This window comes from Mustelus asterias, chromosome 16, assembly GCF_964213995.1.
Source record: "Mustelus asterias chromosome 16, sMusAst1.hap1.1, whole genome shotgun sequence".
In the NCBI taxonomy this organism is placed as follows: Eukaryota; Metazoa; Chordata; class Chondrichthyes; order Carcharhiniformes; family Triakidae; genus Mustelus; species Mustelus asterias.
The window spans coordinates 17,884,746-17,912,032 of NC_135816.1; the positions used below are offsets into that span (position 1 = coordinate 17,884,746).

A 27,287-nucleotide genomic window follows, 5' to 3' on the forward strand; every position below is an offset into this window, starting at 1 on the left:
GGAGAAGGATTTTGGAAAAAGAAGTGGGGCGGCACGGTGGCACAGCACTGCTGCCTCATAGCTCCAGGGACCGAGGTTCGATTCCCGGCTTGGGTCACTGTCTGTGTGGAGTTTGCACGTTCTCTCCACATCTGCATGGGTTTCCTGCGGGTGCTCCGGTTTCCTCCCACAGTCCAAAGATGTGCGGGTTGGGTGGATTGGCCATGCTAAATTGTCTCTTAGTGTCAGGGGATGTGTAGGCTAGAGGGATTTGCGGGGTAAATATGTGGGGTGATGGGGATAGGACCTGGGCAGGATTGTGGTTGGTGCAGACTCGATGGGCCGAATGGCCTCCTTCTGTACTGTAGAGTTTCTATTTAAAAAAGTGTGTTCATCAAAGGAAATCGTTTGATGTGTTCCCTTGGGTACAAGCGAGCTAATGGCCAGAAATTGCTGTGGCGTTTCTCCTATCCTGCCACCATAACATTGGTGGAAGTTCAGTAAGAATGGAAACATTCTTGGTGCTGCAGGATAATTACCTGTTGGCAGTGTGGGTTGTTGTCATTAACATCATGAACAAGGACCTCTACTGCAGATTCAGCCAGAAAGTTGCCATCAGTGGCCGTGATATTTAGAATGTATTTCTCTCTCTCCTCCCTGTCCAGCGTTTCCTTTAGGTAAACTCGCCACTGGTTTCGAACATTTTCAATTGCAAACTGGCCCAGACGATCACCATCTAACAAAACAAATAGTTATCAATTAACCCTGTTTATTGTGATACAATTAGAATCATCATAGAATCATAAAATCCCTACAGCGCAGAAGGAGGCCAGACCAGGAAAGGACGGCACATCACCCCCCCGCCCCCGCCCCCCCCCCCCCCCCCCCCTCAAAGGACATCAGTGAACCAGATGGATTTTCCAGACATCCCCCCACTGCTGATATTCTGCCAGCAGGGGCAGCTCACCATTGGCTGGCAGCAGGACCTTCCGGTCCCACAGAAGTTATTGGCTAATTACATTGATAGCCTGCCGCCCAGTGGCGACCTGCCTCCGCCATCGGGAACCCGGCGCAGATGGGCCAGAAAAGGTCACTGATCAAAAAAGCAGTGGTCCTAATACCAGCCCCTGGTGAACTATTGCTATAAACCTTCTGCCAGTCTGAAAAACAATGGTTCATCATTACTTTCTGCTTCCTGTTATTCAGCCAACTTTGTATCCATGCTGTCACTGTCCCTTTTATTACATAAACGTCAACTTTGCTGTTGTGCGGCTCTTTATCAAATACCTTTTACGTGTCGATGCACACGACATTCACAGCGTTATCTTTGTCCATCTTAGATCATCAAAAAACTCAATCAAATTAGTTCTACACAATTTTTCCCTTTACAAATTTGTGCTGACTTTTCTTAATTAATCCACATCTTCCGACTGACTGTAAATTTTGTCCTAGATTATTGTTTCAAAATGCTTTCCTGGTTAAAATGGCTGACCTGTAGTTGCTGGGTTTAGCCTTATAACTTTATTTGAAGAAGGGTGTAATATTTGCAATTCTTTGATCCTCTGGGTGGTTTACCTGTCCATTCAAGAATCTGTTCAATTAATCGGATGGATATTGAGCAGTTTCTACAAATGGCCAGGCATTCTACTGCCTGAAAATTACACCCATTATTTGCTGTTGGCAAGTATGTTTATACTCCGAAACATCGTCGGTATCTAAATGAATATATTATACCAAAAACCTACCTGTAATATAACAAGTGGCGTGTCTATTGGATTCTGTAATGTCCGCATCTACCATACTAAGAACAACAACCACTTCCCCGGGTTTGCTGTCTTCACTGACTGTAGCTTTGTAGATGTCCCTTGTGAATTGAGGGGGATTATCATTTTCATCAGTGACCTCAACTTCTACAATGGCAGTTGAGGACATTTGCACTTTTCCGCCATGATCAAATGCCACCACGCCAAACTTGTAGTTGCTCTTTGTTTCACAGTCCAGTTTCTTCAGTGTCGTAAGCCACCCACTTTCTCCATCAATAGCAAAAACATCTGTAACATCGTCAAATTCATTGGACAGACTGTAGGTCACATGTCCGTTTGTTCCTGTGTCCTGGTCATTGGCGGTCACCTGTATGATCGTGGTTCCTGCTCGCATGTTCTCTGGGATGAAGGCCTTGTATGGATTTGCCTCAAAAATGGGTTGGTTATCATTGACATCCTTTACCTGGATGCTAATAGACACTGAAGAAGCAACCTCAAGATCCCCATGGAAACATTGAGCAATTACGTCAATTTTGTACCATTTTGTTCTTTCATGGTCGATATTTTTCCCAATTTTCAATGTTCCAGTGTTTTTATCAAGGGTAAATACTCCACCCTTGTTACTTTCATCTGTGTTCCCCTTCACCAGACTGTATATAACTGGCTGTTCAGCCTCCGCTGTAATTACACCGATTTCTGAGCCAGCCGGGAGATCCTCTGAGGCCGAGAAGGAGTACAGTGGTTCAGAGAATCGTGGGAACGACAGGTCCGGTGGGATAACTTTGACGAGGACAGGAACACAGGAATCTTGCTGCGGAGAGCCCCCATCCTGTGCTTTCACGTAGTACGTAAACGAGTTGTTCTCCAGTCCAATCAGGCTCTCCTTGATTGTGATAAATCCAGTCCGGGGATTGATCTCCAGAATTTCCTCAAACTTGTCTTCACTGGATGCGACAGAGTAAGTGACATCTGCGTTCATTCCCTCATCTGCGTCGACAGCCACGATCTGGATTACGGGAGCACCCTTAAGGGTGCTGGCGGGGATATGAATTTTGTATTCTGCAGCTTGGAATTGAGGTGCATTGTCATTCTCATCAGTCAATATAATATTCACAGTGCAAAAATCCACCTTACCACCCCTGTCTTTTGCCATTACTTTAATGGCAATGACTTTTTCCGTTGAATTCTCACGATCCAATTTCTGTGATGTTAAAATACGACCACGGTCGTCGATGCTAAATTTCTCTCTGGCTAACTTATTTATGATTGTATAGTCAATGTTGCCGGGTGGACCAGAGTCTGGACCTACAGCTGTGAGTTCAATCACATGTGTCCCCACTTCAGCGTTTTCGGCAAGTTCCACCTCGTACATGTTTTGGTCAAATATGGGCTTGAATTGGTTCGTCTTGGAAGTTCTAATCTGAACTGGTATCGATCGCCTGAAAACACGGTCAGAGACGGACACATTCAGGTGGTAATTAGCTTCCAATATTTTCTTACAAGAATTAGACACAGAAATGATTCCAGATTTTGTTCCAATCACGAAGTGCCTCTGTTCATTTCCTTCGGTGATGATGTACTCCAGCTTATCAATGTCTATGCTGTCTGGGTCTCTTGCCTGCACTCGTATAACAAAATGACCGCATGTAGCCACTTCACTTATAGTCGTCTCATATTGGTTCTCTCGAAATGTGGGTGGGTTATCATTGAAATCTGAAATGTTCACATTCAGAAGGACATCACTGCTTAATGGTGGAATACCATGATCTACAGCCCTAACCGTAAGACTGTAACGTTGGATCTGTTCATAGTCCAGTGTGCGTGCTGTTGTCACAAGACCATTGGCAGTGTCAATATGGAAGAATTCTGAACTATTAGTAACAGCTGCAAACTGGTAGCTGATATCTTTATTCCTTCCAGAATCTGCATCATTGGCACTGACCTGCACCACAGGAGTACCGATAGCTGAGGCCTCGGACAATGCTGTGCCATAAACCTTTTCCGTAAACACGGGAGGGTTATCGTTGACATCTTCAACTTCGACCTCAACAATTGCTTCTGCATACGACCCCGTCACTGAATCTGTGGCCTTCACGGTCAGCACATGCTTTGTCTGGCTTTCGTAATCCAAGGAATCAATCACATTCAGAACCCCAGCCTTGAATTCAATAGAGAATAAGTGCAGGGCTCTCTCTGTGGCAATGTTGTAGATCACACGAAATCCTGATGGGTTGTTGGCATGTACATGCAGTATTGGCGTGTAAGGAGAAATGTTTTCAGGTACACTGACCCTATAGTACGCTTTCTCAAACCTAGGGGTGACTTTATCTCTTACAGTAATGACAACTTCAGTTTGTGCATAAAGAGGGGGATCTCCTCTGTCCTGAGCTAGAACAGTTAATATATATTTATCTGATGCATTAGAATCAAGAATCTCACTGAGTGAAATGTCTCCGAGAGAGGGGTCAATCCAAAAGTATTTATAGTGATCGACAAGGCTGTAATGGATGACAGCATTGTCCCCAGTGTCCTCATCATCAGCAGTCACTTGATATATAACATCCCCTGGTTCTGCATCATCTTGGACTGTAGCTAGGTATGGTAAATGAACAAAATGTGGGGCATTGTCATTAATGTCCTCCACAAAAACTTTAACCAACGTATGTGCAACTCTGGGAGGTGTACGCATATCACGGGCCTCGACAACAAATTCATATTCTTCCTGCTCTTCGCGGTCACACGCCACTCCGGTTGTTTGAAAAGCGCCAGATGTGTAGATTATGCGGAACCTCTCATCTGGATTTAATGTATAATAAAAAACAGGTTCATTCAGTTGATTTCCAGATGCTTTCACAACACCTAAGGTTTCGGTCAGTGTCGTATTTTCTAACACAGAAAATGAATGTAAGCTTTGAGCAAATGTTAGGCCGCTCTCCTTTAGGCTAGACACTTTTATATTTACAAACGCAGTGCTTTTGTACATCCCATCAGACGCTCGAACTGTGAGTTCAAAATGACCTTTGAGGTTGGTTGCATCCCCGACAGATATTAAGCCGGTAGAAGAGTCAATGCTGAACGTCTCCTCATTATTTCCTTCCACGATACAGTATGTAATTTTTGAGAAATTGTCTGAGTCTCCATCCACTGCTTTCACCGTAAGAACATCAGTCCCTTTGCGGGCAGGTAGCAGCACAGTTGACTCATACAATTCTTTCTCAAACCTTGGAGGGCAGTCATTAACATCCATCACCATTATAGTGATACTTGCTACTGCTGTTGCGAATAGACTCGGCTGCCCACGATCGTGTACCTGCACTGTAAGATGAAAGATGGGGGTGGCTTCATGGTCAATAACAGTTGCTGTGCTGAGGGTTCCCATATTGGAATCAATGGAAAAGTATTTCAATATATCTGATTCCATGATTTGATAGATCAACATTCCATTGGCATCTTTGTCTCGATCAGTCGCTTGGATTACGAGGGGCGCATTCTTGTCATCCAGCACGATGCTGTTGATGGGAGAATTCTCATTGATTCTGCCAACATAATCTGATTGAACAAAGACGGGTGGATTATCATTTTCATCTATAATGTCGATAAGCACTATTAGGCTGCTGTACAGACCAGCCATGTTGGTACCTGTAATCTTCAGTTTGTAAAATGAGATTTTCTCAAAATCCAGCGCCTTGTGCACAGACATCACACCGGAATACGAGTTGATGTGAAACGTGTCATCCATGTTTCCAGCTATAATTTCGTAAGTCACTGCTGATTGGCTGAGTGCTGTTACCGTGATAACTGAAGATCCGATGTTGGTTGCTTCACTGATTTCCGCATAATCCTCCTTCATCAGGAACTTGGGGGGTGATTTATCAGAAACCATGACAATAATGTCCACACTGGCAAGTGTACTGAGCTGAGGGTAACCTTGATCCTGGGCTTTCACTGTTAAATCATAGGATCCTTGAACAGCTTGGTCTAGCTTCTTCGCCACAGTTATCTTGCCTGAAACAGGGTCAATACTGAACATATTGCCACTGTTACCTGAAAAACACATGGGAGGAAAGTTATCCTTTTACATGTACTGTAAATGTGACTGGCTCTTGGCTTATGGTGGGAAATCATATCTACAATTTTCTGTCAAAAAACAACTCATAACTATGACATTCTTCATGGAATTATCATAGAGTCCCTACACTGCAGAAGGAGGCCATTTGGCCCATCTCCACTGATTCTCCAACAGCGCATCTTACCCAAGTCCTACCCCTGCAACCCCACATATTCCCCTAATTCATACATTTTGGGACTCTAAGGGGCAATTTAGCATGGTCAATCAACTTAACTTGCACATTTATGGAGTGGGGGAAGAAACCGGAGCACCCGGAGAAAACCCACGCTGACACGGGAGAACGTGCAAACTCCACGCAGACAGACAGGAACCCAAGGCCAGAATTGAACCTGGGTCCCTGGTGCTGTGAGGCAATGGTGCTAACTACTGTGCCACTGTGAACTACCTATTTCTGAATTTGGTCAACACTTCACTGCTGTAGATGTAGAAAGTTTGATATTGAGTATGTCACTTTTAGACAAACTTTTATATCTTTTGATTGGAATGTCATACAACTCATTGTCAAGGAAATGGGAACACTGGCCCATTGCTTTATTGTAAAGCACACCAATAACAGCCACACTTTAAATTTGTGACAGTTGACTTGACACAACTTCAACAATTGTCTCAGTATTAATTCAAAAGTTTTAAAATTAGTACATTGTAAGATCATTAAAATGAATTTTAGTGTAAGGTCATAGAGTAGAGCTTTACAGCACAGAAAGAGGCCCTTCAGCCCATCGTGTCTGCGCCAACCATCAAACACCTATCTATTCTAATCCCATTTTCCAGCACTTGTTAGCTTAGCCTTGTTAGCTACGGCATTTCAAGTGCTCATCTAAATGCTTCTTAAATGTTGTGAGGGTTCCCACCTCTACCACTTTTTCAGGCAGTGAGTTTCAGATTCCCACCACCCTCTGGGGGAAAAAGCTTTTCCTCAAATCCCCTTAAATCTTCTTCTCCTTACCTTAAAGCTAGGCCCCCGGTTATTGACACCTCTACTAAGGGAAGAATTTCTTCATAGTTACCCTATCTATGACCCTCATAATTTTGTACACCTCGATCATGTTCCTCAGCCTTCTCTGCTCTAAGGAAAACATAAGAACATAAGAAATAGGAGCAGGAGTAGGCCATCTAGCCCCTCGAGCCTGCCCCGCCATTCAATAAGATCATGGCTGATCTGATAGTGGTTTAGTTCCACTTACCCGCCCACTCACCATAACCCTTAATTCCCTTATTGATCAGAAATCTATCTACCTGTGACTTAAACATATTTAACGAGGTAGCCTCCACTGCTTCAATGGGCAGAGAATTCCAGAGATTCACTACCCTCTGAGAGAAGAAGTTCCCCCTCAACTCTGTTCTAAACTGACTCCCCCTTATTTTGAGGCTCTGTCCTCCAGTTCTTGTTTCCTTTCTAAGTGGAAAGAATCTCTCTGCCTCGACCCTGTCTAGCCCCTTCATTGTCTTATATGTCTCTATAAGATCTCCCCTCAGCCTTCTAAACTCCAACGAGTACAGGCCCAATCTACTCAATCTCTCCTCATAAACTAACCCCCTCATCTCCGGTATCAACCTGGTGAACCTTCTCTGTACTCCCTCCAAGGCCAATATATCCTTTCGCAAATAAGGGGACCAAAATTGCACACAGTACTCTAGTTGCGGCCTCACCAGTACCTTGTACAATTGCAGCAGCCAACCCCAGCCCAGCCAGCTGCATAACCTTAAATGATACTAAATGTCACTTTTGTTAGACTCCTTGTTGAGTGTCATATTCAATGCTAGATGTAAAGAAGAAAGAAAGATTTGCATTTATATAGCACCTTTTAAGACCACAGGATGTCTCAAAGCTTTGCAGCCAAAGAAGCACTCTTGGCGAGCTGTCATTGTTTTAATATTGGGGAACACAGCACCCACTTTTCACACAGCAAACTCAAACAGCAATGTGATAACGATTAGGTAACCTGTTTTTCTAATGTTGATGGCTGGGACTTCAAGGATAAATTCCTGCTCAATTTTAGATAGCACCTGAGAGGGCAGACATGGTCTCAGTTTAACATCACATCTGAAAGACGAGAGTTCTGATTGTGCAGCACCTCCCTTAATAACTGCACTGGAGTTTCAGCCTTAGCTTTTGTGCTCAGATCATTTACAAATGGAAACAAATAAGGAGCCAGTCAAGAACTGAAAGGCATTCTTTCAGTTCACATTCTCATGTGTTTCTCAGCTAACATTCTTTCAGAACACATGAGGATGACCCCACTGTAAGAGAACTGAGAAACTAGAAACTTGGGCTCTTCAACGCTGAAAGGAGGAGAAACGGAGGAGATCTTAAAGAGGTGCATAAGATAGATAAATGATAAAGAGAAAGTTATTTGGACCATTAGCATTCAAATTAAGTCCCAGATTCAAGCTAGTAAAATACAAATTTAGGGTTGATATCAGGAACTATTTCTTTACACAGAATCAACCTGTATGATGGGCATAAACGCAAAATACTGTGGATGCCGGAATCTGAAACAATGCTGGAAAATCTCAGCATGTCTGATAGCATCTGTGGAGAGAGAGTAGAGCAAACGATTCGCGATAGGATGACCCTTCATCAGAGCAGCTCTGACAAAGGGTCATCTGGACTCGAAACATTGGCTCTACTCTCCCTCCACAGATGCTATATAGTGGGCATACTGGGAGGACGATGGAACCAACGAACAGTTTTAAAGTTATAATGAGGAATCTGTTTGGTTTCCTGCATGAATGAGTTAAGACAGATCAAATCGACTTTCTTTACTTTTCGATATTGTGATTGTAGCCATGTTGAACAACTGCACAAAATCAGCCCCTTTATTATCCATAGGATATTCTATATTCAACATGCTTGTTACCTGATTGAATGGAGTACATGATTTCTGCATTCATTCCTGTGTCCTTGTCTAAAGCAGTTACTTGCAGAACTTCAGATCCAAGCGCTGCAGTTTCTGTCACATTGCCTTTGTAAGTGGGAATGGTAAATCTGGGTGGATGGTCATTCGAATCCTCCACGTTAATAATGGCTCGGACAAAGTTACGTTTAACGGGTACTTCCTGATCCCGTACCTATCGCAAGAGATAAATCAGATCAAAACTCCATCACAATTCTACAATAGAAAAACTTTCATTTCATTTTAGTTTTCAGTTTTTTAAAAAATAATCGTATGAAAAGTGGGCGAACAAAGACAAATTTCTCTTTCTTCTGCTGTATGGATCTCGAGGCTGAATTTTCCCAACCCCAGTGTAGCAGGTTTGGAGGAGAAGAAGACTGGGAAAAAGCAATGAGATGCATCTGGACAGCTCACTGATCCGGTCCTGCCATGGGGAAATTTAACCAGAGGCAGGCAGCAAAGCAGAGCAGTGGGCAGCCAATGTAAAAGATCAGGGATCATTTAACCAGCTTTTAGGTGTCCAGATCATCAATAACCTGTCCGAGACCCTCCACACCGATGCTATAGTCAAGAAAGCCCACCAACGCCTCTACCTTCTCAGACTAAGGAAATTTGGCAAGTCTGTTACGACTCTCATCAACTTCTCCAGATGCACCATAGAAAACATTCTTTCTGGTTGTATCACAGCTTGGTATGGCTCCTGCTCTGTCCAAGACCGCAAGAAACTACAAAGGGTTGTGAACAAAGCCCAGTCCTTCATTCAAACCAGCCTCCCACCCATTAACCCTGTCTACACTTCCCGCTGCCTTGGAAATAGCATTTATTAACAGGGGGGTTTGAGTTTAAGAGCCGTGGGGTTATGCTACAACTGTACAGGACCTTGGTGAGACCACATTTGGAATATTGTGTGCAGTTCTGGTCACCTCACTATAAAAAGGATGTGGAAGCATTGGAGAGAGTACAGAGGAGATTTACCAGGATGCTGCCTGGTTTGGAGGGTAGGTCTTATGAGGAAAGGTTGAGGGAGCTGGGGCTTTTCTCTTTAGAGCGGAGGAGGATGAGAGGCGACTTAATAGAGGTTTATAAGATGATGAGGGGGATAGATAGAGTGGACATTCAGAGACTATTTCCTCGGGTGGATGTAGCTGTTACTAGGGGGCATAACTATAAGGTTCATGGTGGGAGATATAGGAGGGATGTCCGAGGTAGGTTCCTTACTCAGAGAGTGGTTGGGGTGTAGAATGGACTGCCTGCTGTGATAGTGGAGTCGGACACTTTAGGAACTTTCAAGCGGTTATTGGATAGGCACATGGAGCGCACCAGAATGATAGGGAGTGGGATAGCTTGATCTTGGTTTCGGACAAAGCTCGGCACAACATCGAGGGCCGAAGGGCCTGTACTGTGCTGTACTGTTCTATAATTCTATAATCTATAAAAGCAGCCAGCGTAATTAAGGAACCCCTTGTACCGGTCTTGCAGCCAGCAAGCCAACCTGAAACATTAACTTGTTTTTCCCTCCACAGATGCTGCCTAACCTGCCGATCATTTCCAGCATCTTGTTTTTATGTTAGATTTCTAGCATCTAAAGTATTTTGTTGGCGTAGCAATCATTGTGCTCTACTTCCTTCTCAGATTCAATCTGGTTCCATTTATAGAATAACAAGATGCCATAACACCTGATTATTCAATGCATTCCTTTTCAGCTGGCACATTGAGAAAAATAAATCTAACTATTAAATCTCCCGATCTCACAGTGCGCAATCAATCATTTAAAAATATTATTAAGTCTGATTTATTAATCACATCCTTCTCAGGATGAAATGCAGCCAAATTTTGGATGTTGACTAAATACCTGGCAGCTGTTGGAAGCTGGCCATCGTGTGTATCAGAGTTATTATGTACAACTAGAATTATTTTAATTAACAATTCAATTTGCAACTTCATCTTGAATGTTTTCCAAAGTCTACTTTTTCCCTGTGTCTCCTGTGTCTCAGTCATTTTATGGAAGTGAAAATAATCTCTCACGTAGCTCCCATATTACAATGAGAAAAGACAAATAATTAGTGCAAAAGCAAGATGAGATGTCCTTTTCTAGACAAAATCCAGGTGGTGGCAAATATCAAGATATTGAGGCAGGATTGGAAATATCAGCCCTCATTACAGCAGATTTCTAACTCATGTACCTTAACAGCTGTCACAGAGGGAATATCATTCCATCACTCCATTGCATTCAAGCCTACATCTTAGATTAAAAGGATAGTCAAATATGCCAGCTCATTGTATCATAGTACCTGCTGTGCTTAGTGCAATAATCTGTCATCCTGAAAGTTGGCACACTGCAACCAGGTTATGCAAACAACAAGCTTGGCACAGCAAACTATAGAAACATTACTTCCATGACCTTGAAAATCAAATCCAAGGTTACCAGTACTGTAGAAATGAATGTAATTTATCATTTTGCACATTGACAGCAACCATATGGTGGATGGAACAGGTTTGGCACAATTCAGGCTTTTCCCATATGCTTTCAGGAAAAATGAAAATTATTTCCAGCTCAATAGCAATCTCATTCCCAGCCTCCGCAGAATCAGACTTATTCTAACAGTGCCCTGTTTATGAAACCAAGAGACAAATTAATTTCACTTGAAATGGAAATGGACTTACAGTCCCTCAATCCTAGTTCAAGAAATAGAATGGCTCCATTACAATAAGAAACACTACCTAGGGAAGTTTTGGATTTCCTAGTACATTGTCCAAAATGTCTGAACCCCAGTCCAATGCTACTGCAGAGCTACCTGCTGTGTGATCCTGCCTAAGGTGCCCAGTTGGATCCAATATACAGTGAGTTTGGGCAATGCCTATCCAGTTCACAATGGGAATGGAAATGCAGCAACGTATAAGTACAAATTGGAATTAGGCTGCCAATATTATGGATGTCGCCTGGTTTGGAGGGTATTAGCAATGAGGAGAGATTGGACAAACTTGGTTTGTTTTTACTTGAATGCTGCAGGCTAAGGGGTGACCTGATAGAAGTTTACAAAATTATGAGAGGTATGGATAGAATGGATAGTCGGAGTCTTTTTCCCAGGTTAGAAATATCAATTATGAGGGGACATAGGTTTAAGGTAAATGGGAGAAAGTTTAAAGAATATGTGAGGGGTAAGTTTTTCACACAGAGGGTAGTAGGTACCTGAAATGCGCTGCCAAAGGAGGTGGTAGAAGCAGATACAATAGCAACTTTTAGGAGGCATCTTGACAGATACATGAAATAGGCAGGGAATAGAGGGATACAGACCACGTAGAGGCAAAAGATCCTTAGTTTAGAAAGGCATCATGCTTCAGCATAAGCTTGGTGGGCTGAAGGGCCTGTTTCCGTGAGACACTGTTCTTTGTTATTCAGTGGGGCCACAGGTGGGCTGACTCTGAAGAATGTCCCACTGGTGTAGCAGGCATGTGTTGTTCTGAAGCCAAGGCTGAGGCACATTGTTGGGAGATGATAGATTGAAGGAGCTTCATTCTATGTCCACCCATGATTTCGTGGCACAGGGGTGCTTGATGCTGACAAGGGCCGGGAATTTGAGTGGATCTTTTCTGCCTCCATAAACTCTGGTGTTCTAGCAAACATCTAGCAGTGGAGCAAAGAAAGGCCAAAGAAGTTGTCCACTAACAAGAGAATTAATTAGATAAGAAGACTTTCTACACATTCCTTTAAAAAAATATCAGGATACCTAGCCGTTAATTGTGTGTGGTTAACCTACCATAATGGTGAGTATGTGCAGATGCATTGATTCATAATCTAGCTCCTTGGTAGTCAGTAGCACTCCACTGGTAGAGTCCAGACGGAACAGCTGTAGGCTGTTAACATCAACACTGCTCTGAATGGTATAAATCAGTTTGCTTCTTCCATCTGTGTCTCGGGCTCTGATCTGCAGGATCTTAGTCGAGTGAGGAGTGTCTTCAGGAATCCATACCTCATACTTACTCTCTAAAAATTGTGGTCGGTGTTCATTGATGTCAATCACTCGGATGTAGGCCTAATATAGAAACACAAAAGTGATTAGGGAGTGCTGCCCTGAAATGTATGACATAAATAATATTACAGATGCAGCAGACAGGATTTTCCTCTGCAGTTGGCTGGCTATTTAGAAGTGTACCAAGGGAGACACATGTACGAGATGGACTGAAGGCCTTCTGCTGGGAAACCTTGGCAGAATTCTCCCAAAAATATTCTAAGTGTCGAATTCGCGTGAAAACTGGAGTAATTCACGTTTGTTTTTTCAGTGGGAGTTCAGAGAAGAATCTCCCACACTCTGTGCACTGCAGAGGCCACCAGCGTGAATATCGTTACATTTCAGGGGGTGGGGCCTATTCCCACTGGAAAGCTGAAATCAGCGTGCTGAGTGGGCCACTGCACATGCACCGATCTCTCGGTGCTGACATCGGCACATGCGCAGTAGCCCCGCACTAATGGCCTCCTGATTGCTGGCCATCCCTATGACCCCGCAATGCCGTCTCTCCACTCCCGCACGCCCTGATCGTTGGCCCCTCGACCATTCCGGGGCCCAGCCTCTCTCCACCCCCCTCTCACTCCACCTCCTGGCTCGCAGCGATCTCCAGTCCCCTCCCCCCACCCTCCGATCATACCACCCCCACCCGCAGTCCTGACCCTCCACCCCCCCCCCCCCCCCCAACAGTGCCGACCCCCAGCAGGCTGTCTGCCCTCCCCCCTCCTCCCGGCTAACCCCCCCCCACTGCCGCCCCCCCACCCCCACCCCCCGCACCCCCAGCCCGCCACTATCGCTGGCCTTCCTGTTTCCCCCACCAATCCCCATATAGAGTGGCAGCGGGAACCCCACTGAGGCCCCCCTATATGCCCCACCCCATATGCCTCATCTTCTTGGCACTGCCCTATGCCTGATGGGCAGTGTTAAGGTGCCCCCTGGACATTGGCACTTTCCCCCTTGGGCAGTGCCAGGAGGCACAGGCTGTCAGGGTGCCAATGCCCAGGGGTCACCGCCCCGCAGACCAACCCTCTGGGGGCCCCCAATTGCCCCTCCTTCACTCCAGCGGGGTCAGGCTGGTAGCTCCCCGAAAGTGGGGAGCTACTGTAACCCCCGCTGGAGTGAAATACTCTGGCGGGATGGGAGATGCTAGGAGGCCAGAGACTTCAGTCCTGGGCCCGCTAATCGTATCCAAATTATATTAAAATGACCATGTTAATGGCCTTTGCGCCTCCCCACCAACTTCCGGCTTGGAACAGATGCTGCAGGAAATCCAGCACTGGGAGACGCAAGGGGGACATAAACACTTGCGCGAACCCCACGAATCGGCTGACGCAAGAATCTCCCGGCCCACTGCGCTAAAACTTAACGCAATAAGATGGGAGAATTACAGCCGTTACCTATATCTCCCGCTGAAAGTATTAGAAAATGGCAAGTTATAGGGAAGGGAATTTCTGTTCTTATTGTACCTTGATATAATTTGATTGATGGAACTGATTGGAATTGGTATCCCTAGTTCATTTGTACAATGTTGATTTATGCATAATACATTTATTTTATTTACCTGTATCAAAAAGTGTAATAATTCCTCAAGTTTAAACTACAAATATTACACTTTTTTTATCCTTGCATGAGATGTGGGCATCCTTGGCAATGTCAGCAATTGTTGCCCATCCTTAATTGCCCCTTGAACTGAGTGGTTTGCTGGGCCATTTCAAAGGGCAGTCAACAGTCAGCCACATTGCTGTGGGTCTGGAGTCACATGGTGGCCAGACCGGGTAAGGACGGCAGATTTCCTTCTCTGAAGGACATTAGTGAACCAGATGGGATTTTATAATTGATCATAGTCACCATTACTGACACGAGCTTTCAATCCAGATTTGTTCATGGATTTTTAATTGGGATTTTAACCCCTGTGCCCAGAGCATTAGCCTGGGCTTTGTGGATTTACTACTCCAGTGACATTAATAATTAAGGACGTCACACACCCCGAACATTCTCCCTCCCACCTTCTTCCTTCAGGAAAAATATACAAAAGTCTGAGGTCACGTACCAAACGACTCAAGAACAGCTTCTTCCCTGCTGCTGTCAGACTTTTGAATGGACCTACCTTGCATTAAGTTGATCTTTCTCTAAACCCTAGCTATGACTGTAACACTACATTCTGAACTCTCTCTTTTCCTTCTCTGTACACAGTATGCTTTGTCTGTATAGCGTGCAAGAAACAATACTTTTCACTGTATACCAATACATGTGACAGTAATAAATCAAATCAAATCAAATTACCACTACGTTCCCACCTTCCTCACTTTAAAATGAGTTTCAAAAGCCAGCAACTTGTTCCTAGTTTTATGACCTTGTGCAACTTGACCTCTCCTCAATGTCAATGGCCAATTATAAGTGGCGGTACAGAAACTTCCCTCAACAATGAACTGATTCTTTTCCTCAAGATGGACTTATTTAAATTGCTTCTCCACAGCCAGTGACTGAGCAGAGATAGACCAAGCTAAATACAACATCTTCTAAGCACAAAAGCATCGTAGCTTCTTCAATAGATCAAGTAATTTATCAATAGATCCTCTTCAATAGAGAATCGTGGAATGGCTCCAGCAGGTGGTGGCATTACCCTATGTGTTATGGGCACACGGAGATTGTTAGTCCTGAACTATGAAATAAATAGTGCACATTGCAGACCTTGATATTTATTTAACTCTTATACCTGAGTTGTCACAGCACTTGTTCCATTCGTCATTTGTACGGTCAAGTTGTAATTTGAGGCTTGACTGGCATTTAATGGTTTGGCAATGGTGATGGTGCCACTGTTCTTCTCAATTTCAAACTCCTCATTGTCATTCCCACCTGATAGAGAATAAGAAGAGGTGAATATGTCAGCCTGAAATAAATCCGTTCCACATTCAATGCTAGGCAGGGTTACCTCTATCAGTCATATACTCTACATCAAAAATTAAAGCAGCCTTTTCAGAACAAGTAAAGCTCATTCAGTTTATTGTGCATGTGCTTTCCAATGGACCAAGCACAGAATTTATACCGTGGTGGACTCTATAACCAGGCGAAATGTTAAGCAATGGTATCTTCTGGTGGAATTTAAAGGTCATCTGCATTTACCTGAAGACAATGGATGACTGGTCATTCATCTAATTGCTGTTTGTGTAACCTTGTTAATACAGAATGGCCCCTCCTGGTTTAGTGTTTTGACTCCTACAAGTGTTCTTGTCAGTTTAACTACATTAAAGAATCTGTTAGATTATCTGATGAACGTGTCTCGCACACTCACACTAGTTGCACTTCGATTTAACTGAATCTAATCTGTTCCTCTGAAATGCAAATAGAATTTTTAGTTGAGATGCCAAATATGCAATTGAAATGACAGGAACACTCCATCTAAAAGGCACAGCCAGTGACATGGAGTCAAACACATTAATTAAAATATTATTCTCATCTGGGACTTTCTGTACTGTGAAAAATTACAACTATTTAACAGTAGACAGCAAAGAACAAGCAGTTGCATAATTAGTTAATGACATAATAAAATGGCATCCACACGGAAACTCTGAGCAATAGGGAACTTATTACATTAATGGCCAAGTGAAGGAATGCACAGTGTGAGGAACAGATGGATTACCCAGTGGGAATGGAGGTCTTGCCAGATCCCAGATGGTAACACCATGAATTGAATGACATTGTGAGGAAATAATGATATATTCTAGACTTAACAGCAAATGCTCCTCTATCTGCTGTATATACGTTTTCATTTCTGTACGCTGGACAGGTACATCATTGCTCACGTTACATCTTGTACACAGTTTGTGCTTCTGCCTCCTCAGTGTGTGAAGCATCTTCACCAACATACAGACACAGTTATTAAACAGTGGATAGAGAGCCTGTTGTGCCTCTCCTGATAAATTTGGTAGATGTGTTGCTCAGTTGGAACCAGATCATACAGACGAGGAAGGCTTCTGGTACACTCTCCAGTCCATGTGGAGATGCTACAACTGGCCTCAGCATGCCGGATTATTTGATTTGATTTGATTTGATTTATTATTGTCACATGCATTAGCATACAGTGAAAAGTATTGTTTCTTGCGCGCTACACAGACAAAACATACCGTTCATAGAGAAGGAAACGAGAGAGTGCAGAATGCAGTGTTACAGTCATAGCTAGGGTGTAGAGAAAGATCAACTTAATGCAAGGTAAGTCCATTCAAAAGTCTGATGACAGCAGGGAAGAAGCTGTTCTTGTGACTATTGGTACGTGATCTCAGACTTTTGTATCTTTCTTCCGACATAAGAAGGTGGAAGAGAGAATGCCCGGGGTGCGTGGGGTCCTTAATTATGCTGGCTGCTTTGCCAAGGCAGTGGGATGTGTAGACAGAGTCAATGGATGGGAAGCTGTTTGTGTGATGGATTGGGCTACATTTGCAACCTTTTGTAGTTTCTTGCAGTCTTGGGCAGAGCAGGAGTCATGCCAAGCTGTGATATAACTAGAAAGAATGCTTTCTATCGTGCATCTGTAAAAGTTGGTGAGAGTCGTAGATGACATGCCAAATTTCCTTAGTTTTCTGAGAAAGTAGAGGCGTTGGTGGGCTTTCTTAACTATAGTGTCAGCATGGGGGGACCAGGACAGGTTGTTGGTGATCTGGATACCTACAAATTTCCAATGTCTGCATTTGTAGACTCTCATATGGAGACTGACATCTTCAATTTGTCATGATTAAGTGATTAGATTCGAAGAATCATACAGCACAATCGGAGGACAAAAAGCCAATCATCTCTGTGTCATCCCTTTGAAATAGCTATCTAAATGGTTCCACTCTCCTCCTCACTCCCTATAGCCCTGCAAATTACACTCTTTCCAAGGATATATCTGATTTCCTTTCGTAAATTACAACTAAATCTGCTTTTGACACTCTTTAAGGCAGGCCATTCTCAATTGAAACAACCTGCTGCTTAAAAAACTCCTTCCCTGAAATGTTCGTCAATTATATTAAACTGCTTGAAGAGACGATGGGAGAAAATTGGACTGAGATAAGTGCGGAAGTCACTTTGTTCACCAAGATCCTGGAATCTCCAGGACAATAGTCACAGTTTTTGGGTGCAGGAAAGAGCTGGAGTTTGGAACAGACTCTGGATGATCAGGAGGCTATTCCTTTCTGCATCCACTGGAAATCCATCAAACTTGCAAGAGTGAGTTCATAAACTGTCTGCCCACAAATTGATAGCCCTTTTATAATAACATATAAATCAGTAAAATACATTATACAACATAGTTTATTAATTAATGCTCTTGACAATACTGGGTGCCAAGCTGCATATCCTTGATGTGCAGGCATTGCTAGGGGAGGATGTGAGAAAGAAGAGCATTACCAGAATGGTCACCGAGAGGGGCACCTGGGTCTGAAAAACTTCCTTTGCTGTGACATATTAACAGGGACTCTAGAACTAATTAACCAAAGAGCACAAAGGGCCACAGGCATCCATCTCCATCTCTCCGGGGCGACATGGTGGCACAATGGTTAGCACTGCTGCCTCACAGCTCTAGAGACACGGGTTCGATTCCCGGCTTGTGTCACTGTCTGTGTGGAATTTGTATGTTCTCCCCATGTCTGCGTGGGTTTCCTCCGGGTGCTCCGTTTTCCTCCCACAGTCCACTGATGTGCGGATGAGGTGCATTGGCCATGCTAAATTGCTCCTTCGTGTCCCGGGATGCGTAGGTTAGAGGGATTCACTGGGTAAATATGTGGGGTTGCGGGGATAGGGCCTAGGTGGGATTGTTGTCAGTGCAGACTCGATGGGCTGAATGGCCTCCTTCTACACTGTATGGATTCTATTAGAGAGAGAGAGAGAGAGAGACAATTGGTTATATATAACTTGAGGATACCACGCCACGAACATGGGGCAAGTGAGGAGATAGGCCTCCATGAACTACCATACCTGGTGCAGGGATTAAACCTGTATCGTTGGCGTCATTCTGCATCACACTCCAGCCATCTCACTAATTGAGCTAACTGACCCCTAGCTTACAATAGACATCAGACCATTTCCCTCATACTTGTAGCCTGCTGTGTCCTTTACAATTTCACCATATGGAGGACTGGAGTTTGACAATGCTAGCAAGAAATTCTGGATTTGTTCCAGGCAAAACTGCAAGGAAGAGAGAATCACAATCACCTGATCTCAGGAGGACTCTTGCTCTGGGGCATTGAAGGACATTTATTTGCTCATTAGATAACACTTTAATCTTCCACACTTAAAGGATTACAAACCTAAACTTTGCAACCTCTCCTCATAAATTAACTCTTTCAGTCCTGGGATCATAGAATCCCGACAGTGTAGACGAGACAATTCAGCGCATCAAGTCTGCACCGACTCCCTGACAGAGTATTTTATTCAGGCTCTATCCCTGTAACTCCACATATTTTCAATGGCTAATCCACCTAACCTGCACATCTTTGGACACAAAGGGGCAATTTAGCTTGGCTAATCCACCTAACCTGCATATCTTTGGATTGTGGGAGGAAACCGGAGCACCCGGAGGAAACCCACGCAGACACGAGGAGAATGTGTAAACTCCAAACAGTCACCCAAGGCCAGAATTGAACCCGGGTCTTTGGAGCTGTGAGGCAGCTGTACTAACCACTGTGCGACCGTGCTGCCCTCATCCTGATGAATCCGCACTGCAGCTCCTCCAAGACAAATATAATTTTCCTGAGGTGCAGTGCCCAGGTCTAAGTACAATACTCCAATTGGGGTCTAACCAGAGCTTTATATCATTGCAACATGACTTCCATTCTTTCAGTATTCAAGGCCCTTTGACATACATCAGGAAAGGCTCACATGAGAGAGGTTCACCTCTGCATGAGAACCAGTAACAGTTGCAAATGCTTTTCCGTTGGTATACGGATGTTCAGCATGCTCGTGTAACTATGACAATCAGAGGACATACCACGCCATGGGCACTACCTGACCCTTTACCATTTAAATGGATTGATGGAGTGTAAATAGTCTCTGAGCCCATGCTGGAAGAGAACATTCATGCAAATCCAATCTGCCTTCAGCATTTATAATCTGTCATTGGTGAGCCAATGCAGGCTTGATGGGCCGATCTGCATCATAGGGATTCTATGGTTCTAACATCCGTATTAGATTTTCACAGCTGACATGCTATAAATGAGTTTCACAAGAATCATCCAAATCGCAGCACAACTGTAACTAAATTTTATTTCATACTGAAAAGAAACAGAGTGGACTGAAGAACTTCACAACAACCACAGACAAACAGCACGAACAGTTGCCTAAGCACAAGAGGGTTTCGATCAATCGTAAAGTGGAAGATGTTTATCTGCAGGTGGAAGGTGCCTGAAAAAGCAACCTTTGTGTTGTACTTTCAAAAGGCCTTCTAATCAGGTACCACATGGTAGACTTATAACAAAGGCCAGGATACGGGGGATAAAGAGCTAAATGGGCAAAGAACAGTGAGTAAGGTTGAAGCTGGGTATTCCAATGGGGGAAAGTGATGTTCCACAAGGATTAGCACTGGGACAATTGCCATTCACAATTTATGTTAATGACCTGAATTTGGGAATAAGTAACTCAGCATCAAAGTTTACAGATAATCTCAAACTGGAGGGTGTTGCTAAAATTGACAGTGAAAAGCAACATAATAGAGGATAGTAGAAAACTTGCAGATTGCATGTTAAGTGAATGTTAACATGGAGAAAACATGAGATTATTGCACTTTTCTTACTAATAACATAATGTCACCTACACTGAGTAGGAAATAAGAAATTGGATGGACTAGAGGAGCAAAGGGATTTAGGGATACAAGTGAACAAAAGTTCAAAAATTATGAGAGAAACATAGAAAATAAGAGTAGACCAATCGACCCTTTGAGCCTGCTCTGCCATTCAATGTGATCATGGCTGATCTTCTAACTCAAAGCCACACTCCCTCACTCTCCCCGTACCTCTTAATGCCTTTAGAGTCTAGAAATCTATTGATTTTCTTCTTAAATATATTCAATGACTAGCCTCCACAGCCTTTTGTGATAGAGAATTTTATAGGTTTACCACCCTCTGAATGAAGTAGTTTTTCCTCATCTCAGTCCTAAATGGTCTATCCCATATCTGGGACAAAGTGACCCTTTGTCCGAGATTCCCCCAGCCAGAGTAAACAACACTCCTTCATCCAATCTGTCCAGTCCTGTCAGAATTTTATAAGTTTCAATTAGATCCCCTCTCATTCTTCTAAATTCCAGTGAATACAGACCCAGTCAACCTAATCTCTCCTCAGACAGCAATCCCAAACTCTCATGAGGTGCTTTGTGGTTAAGCTTAAATTGATGCTGCCTGCCGCGTATATAACCGCCAATTTGCAAGTGTGATCTTAGATAGTGAATGGCCTCTATAGATTAATTGACCATGGGGATATCAAAGCCGAACGTCATCGTCCATCAATATCTGTGCATACATTTCCAGCACGAGCTAGCAGAAAATCCTGAACAGCATGAATCTGTCCACTCTTTAACCAAGGGCACTGGGGCCAATTTCAGTATCCCTGTCACTGCCCTAGATAATATCTTCTGATCCCTCTTAAGTGCACTCTATCGACGTTTATTGTATGTAATGTCACTCATTGTGGTGATGCTGAAGCTTTCATGAGCTGGATCTAAGGATGCTTGATAGATGTCAACATAATCTTCCTGCTCAGAATGAGGCACTCCAAAGCCGTGTGCATTTGATCTCAAAAGATCTTCAAGTATACAAGAGTTGTCCATTTTAAAGTGGGCAGATAAAAATGGCACATCCCACTGGACCCATCATATTTGCAATCGAGTCACTGCTTGCCAGACTAAGTTATATCATTATAACTATACTGCTCATGTACTGGTCCATGAAAACCGTTCCACAAATGCAAATTCTTTCTACTTATTTAAAGCAGCTTTATGTAATATAATCAAACTGTAGCCACTTGAGTGAAATTGCTTAATTTGCATCTTTGCTTAATTATAATTATAGCCAGATTTAAGCTTATATCTAAAAGCACGAGGCCACTTCCAACACATTAGCCTAACTGAGGGATAAACATGGTCCTGACAAAGGAGACATTCCTCTTATCATCACTGGGAAACTGGTGTTAATTGAACAGACTTGTTGTACTTGTATTGCATTTAACAGAAAGGTGAGTAGGTTTAACCATAAACAGTTTTAAATAAAAGCCACATAAGGCAACAAATAATCCCTGATCCTAAAGAACGCTTCCGTTTCTGCAAATATATTATTGTCTTACCAATGATATCAAACCACAGCTGGCTCTTTGTGAGTTCTGTACTGGTCACCCCAACCATATGATTCACAGGGTCTGTCTCCATTACAGCAAAGTTAAAGTGAGGCTCATCAAAAGCCAAAGGTTCGGTGGATGGTGAAGGTCTCTGAATCCATTCAATGTGCAGACGAACAGTCGCTGATTTCTGAGGATTCCCATTGTCAGAAGCACAGATCTGAAAATACACATTGCAATTTAGTGCCTTGGATTCCAAAGGTCATTCTCATTATGATAGTGACATGTAATGAATTTCAGCACAGTGTGGAATTTTATTGTAATGTGATGACTGGTTGTCCACGTGTTACTCCTGCGATGTATCTGCTACTTAGCAGCATTATACAGCAGCTTTACAGAGCTGTACATTCTCTCCTCACACAGCCATCAGATGAGAAGGACAATGTCTCACCATCAGGTATCCTCACAATACAAATAAACATTGTGCAAAGATTTTTCAAATCCCTGTTCCATTCGACTGAAATCCTATGATACGAAGATCAAAGAACAAAGAAATGTACAGCACAGGAGCAGGCCCTTCAGCCCTCCAACCCTGTGCTGATGAAGATGCCCTAACTAAGCTAAAAAAAACTTTTGCCCTCACTCAGTCCGTATCCCTCTATTCTCTCTCTATTCATGTACCCATCCAGATGCCTCTTAATGCGCCTGCTTCCATCACCTCCTCTGGCAACGTGTTCCAGGCATGCACCACACTCTGCATGAAAAACTTCCCCTGTACATCTCCTTTAAACCTTCCCCCTCACCTTGAACCTGTGCCCCCTTGTAATTGACACTTCCACCCTAGGAAAAAGCGCCTGACTACCATTCTATCTATGTCTATCTTAATTTTGTAGACCTCTATCAGGTCTCCCCTCAGCCTCCATCTTTCCAGTGAGTAATATTGCAGTCACAACAGCTCCCCGAGCCACTCATAAGATAATAAAGGGGGAGGCAATGGCCTAATGGTATAATCGCTAGACTATTAATCCAGAAACTCAGCTAATGTTCTAGGGACCCGGATTCGAATCTCTGCCACGGCAGATGGTGGAATTTGAATTCACTAAAAACTATCTGGAATTAAGAATCTATTGATGACCATGAAACCATTGTTGATTGTCGGAAAAACCCATCTGGTTCACTAACGTCCTTTAGGCAAAGAAATCTTACCTGGTCTGGTCTCCATGCAACTCCAGAGCCACAGCAATGTGGTTGACTCTCAACTGCCCTTGAGTAACTAGGGATGGGCAATAAATGCTGGCTAGCCAGCAATGCCCACATCCCATGAATGAATTAAAGAAACTCCATCAGTATGTAATAAACATATTTGTAAATTAATATGCATTAAATTAGTTATTTTAAAATATATCTTATACCTTTTGTATAAAAAGAATCTTAAATGGGATATGTTGCAAGTATGAGATCATGGACCTTTATCACATGTGGGTTAAATTGGGACTGTGTCCAATCTGAAGCAAGCATTTAACACTATTTCATATGAGTCTTTTTCACCTGTTGGTTGTTATCAACTCCAATAGATTCCTCAGTAGCTTTGATGTTGTTTCTGATTTCTGTATCTGATAAGTAAAAGCTGAACCTGAAGCTTTGCATGAAGGAGCTAAACTCTGCAAGCCACTTCAGTGTGAGAACATGGATAAAATTCATGTCAGAAGAGCCTTCTCTATAAAGTAGGCACAGAGCAAATGCTTGGAAGCCAATAGTACAAGGCAGCGAATTCTGAAATTCTTACACGTGTTGAAAGAGTTCCCATCTCCAGGAGATATGGTGAATAAATTAAGCCATTTGCAGTCCAACCACTTTACAAATGAATGGTATACTTCTGAACAAATGGACACAAACATAGAAAATAGGCATATGAGTAGTCCATTCGACCCTTCAAGCCTGCTCCACCATTCAACATGATTATAACTGATCCTCCTTCTCCATACTCCAGCACTTTCCCCATACCCCTTGACATCTTTAGAGTCCAGAAATCTACATATTTCCTTCTTAAATATATTCAGTGATTTGGCCACCACAGCCTTCTGGGGTAGAGAATTTCACAGCTTCACCACCTTCTGAATGAAGAAGTTCCTCCTCATCTCAGTCCAAAATGGCCTACCCCGTATCCTGAGACTGTGACCCCCTTGTTCCGGATTCCCCCAGCCAGAGGAAACAACACCCCTACATCCAGTATGCTCAGCCATGTGAGAATTTAGATCTCCTCAATTAGATACCCTCTCACTATTCTTAATAGCAGTGAATACAGCCCCAGTCCATCCAATCTCTCTTCATATGACAATCCTATCATCTCAGGAATCAGTCTGGTAAGCCTTCACTGCACTCCCTCCATGGCAACTATATCCTTTCTTAGATAAGGGGACCAAACCTGCACACAATACTCCAAAGGCCCTGTACAGCTTCAGTAAGACATCCTTGCTCTCAAATCCTCTTGAAATAAAGGGCAACATACCATTTACCTTCCTAACTGTTTGCTGTACTTGCATCTTGCTTTCAGTGACTGGTGTACTAGGACACATTACCCAATTCATCACAATTTATATAATGCTCTGTCATTCTGTTTCTCAGTCCAAAGTGGATAACTTCACATTTATCCACATTATACTGCACAATCACTCAACTTGTTTAAATCGCCTTGAAGCCTCTTAACAGCCTGCTCACCACTCACTTTCCCACCAGGTTTCATGTCATCAGCAAACTTGGAATAATTACTTTTGGTTCGCTCATCTAAATCATTGATTATATTGCGAATAGATGGGGCCCATGCATTGATCCCTGAAGGATCACACGAGTCACTGCCTGCCACTTCAAAAAGACCTATTTATTCCTACCCTCTGTTTCATTTCTGCTAACCAATTTTCAATCCATGCCGATATATTACCCCCCATCCCACGTGCTTTAACTTTGCGCACTAATCACCGATATGAGACTTTATCAAAAGCTTTCTGAAAATGTAAATACACCACATCCACTGGTTCACCCTTATCTATTTTGCTCATTAAGTCCTCAAAAAACTCCAGTCAGTTTGTCAAACGTGATTTCTTGTTTATTAAATCCATGTTGACTTTGTCTAATCCTGCTGATATTTTTTAATCTGACATTTCCCAGCACAAGGAAGCCCACTTCAGTAAATCCATACTTTAGCATGTTCACTTTACAATTCTTTCCTTTGGGAGGCACCAAGTTGATAGCTTGGCTGAGATCACCTTGCTGGTTGGTTATTGCTACTATATAATCTGCAGCGCACCATTCCTTGGCACGGTGTCTTAGTACTTCAACATTGTGTCATCCCAGTAACACCATGACACTTTTGGTAAGCTACACACCTACATACAAAGTTCTTATAAAAAAATCTTTCTTAGAGCAATCATTGTACTTAATCTGAAAAGAGAATTGCCTATTATCCACCAGACTTAAATTAAGTTTAACTTTACTTATTAGTGTCAGAAGTAGGCTTACATTAACATGGCAATGAAGTTACTGTGAAAATCCTCCAGTCGCCACACTCCAGCGCCTGTTCGGTTATACTGAGGGAGAATTTAGCATGGCCAATGCACCTAACCAGCATGTCTTTCAGACTGTGGGAGCACTCAGAGGAAACCCATGCAGACACGGGGCTCCGCACAGACAGTGACCCTGCTGGGAATTGAACCGGGGTCCCTGGCACTGTGAGGCAGCAGTAATTAATTAAATAGGTACCTCCAGGGCTGCTGTCCAATTAATGATGGTGCCACTCCACCAGAAGCTGGCAGTCCACCCTCAGCAGCGCTGTCACTAGTAGTAGCCATTACTGAGGCTGCACCTGGGCAATTAGGGAACATCGATGTCTGTGCGTCCTCAAACATAGGTAACTGGGTTCTGGAGGTGCTATCAATCAGTTAGGCCCCAGCAAAGGGGGAGGTAATCACTGGGGCAGATATTGTCACTCGGGGACCGGGACATCTCTGTACCCCAGTAGGCCCAGGAGTGCTCAAAAGGAAAGCACCGCCCTCCTTTCTTAGATCCCATTAGGAGGCCAGCAGACTTTAGCTGGGAAATTCCTCATGTGTAAGCAGGAAGAAGTTTTTAATTTGCCTCTTAAGTGGTTCAATTGGGCTCCCGGGGGGCAGATCCTGTCATTTTTCCCGCTGTGGCTGGATGGCAGGTAGCAGGGAGACATCAGCAGTCCCCCTCCCCCAACACTTTACCATGTCATTTTGCCGGCCTTCTGCCCTCCCAAACCATCACCAATAAACCTGGAAAACTGAGGCCACAGGTTCTAGAGTAAAGTACAGGCTGATGGTTAAATACTCTGATGCATTGTGCATGCAATATTATCAGAATGAGAATATCAAGGCTGAATATTGTAATTGGGTTATTCGACTGATATTCATGCAATATTTTCAATTGTCTCGGGAGTCAGGTAAATTTCACAGCGATTCATTTATTGTTACATTTTTCTCAAAAGATTAAATTGGAAAGAATCATTGACACCACAAATTGTATTGATCCGTTGGAATAACTATCAAAATTACAGGCACCTTTTATTGAGTCATGATGCCTGAGGTTGTGTGTGGGGACATGTGTGAGATACACATAATTCTTTGCACTTAATATCAGCTGTAGTCACATCCTAAATGCACATTTTGCTGTGCGTAGTTGGGGGTCTCTCTACTACGAAAAGGATATAGACGCATTGGGGAAGGTGCAGAAGGAGATTTAGCTGAGCTTTTTTGATTCATTCGTGGGATGTGGGTGCCATTAGCTAAGCCAACATTTATTGCACATCCCTAATTCCCCTTGAGAAGCTGGTTGTGAACTGCCTTCTTGAACAGCTGCAGTCCATGGGGTGTAGGTACACCCAGAGTGTCGTTAGGGAGGGAGTTCCAGGATTTTGACTGAGCGACAGTGAAGGAACGGTGATATATTTCAAAGTCAGAATGGTGAATGGCTTGGAGGGGAACTTCCAGGTGGTGGTGTTCCCATGTGTCTGCCCTTGTCCTTCTAGATGGTAACGGTCATGGTTTTGGAAGCTGCTGCCTGAGGAACATTGGTGAGTTCCTGCAGTGCAACTTGTAGATGTTGCACTCTGCATCGGTGATGAAGGAATTCATGTTTGTGGATTGGGTGCCAATCAAGTGGGCTGTTTGTTCCGGATGGTGTCGAGTTTCTTGAGTGTGGTTGG

At 43.4% G+C, this 27,287-nt stretch overlaps 1 protein-coding gene across 1 annotated transcript in view; it reads right to left on the reverse strand.

Moving 5' to 3' along the window:
• LOC144505034 (protocadherin Fat 1-like) overlaps positions 1 to 27,287 on the reverse strand; it is a 106,624-nt gene that overhangs the window by 44,509 nt on the left and 34,828 nt on the right. The window contains exons 5-10 of the mRNA XM_078230712.1: positions 22,076 to 22,286; positions 15,489 to 15,628; positions 12,527 to 12,802; positions 8,733 to 8,943; positions 1,725 to 5,786; positions 519 to 715 (exon numbers count right to left, since the gene is read on the reverse strand). Of these exons, the coding sequence (XP_078086838.1) occupies positions 519 to 715; positions 1,725 to 5,786; positions 8,733 to 8,943; positions 12,527 to 12,802; positions 15,489 to 15,628; positions 22,076 to 22,286 (5,097 nt within the window). The remainder of the gene's footprint in view (positions 1 to 518; positions 716 to 1,724; positions 5,787 to 8,732; positions 8,944 to 12,526; positions 12,803 to 15,488; positions 15,629 to 22,075; positions 22,287 to 27,287) is intronic.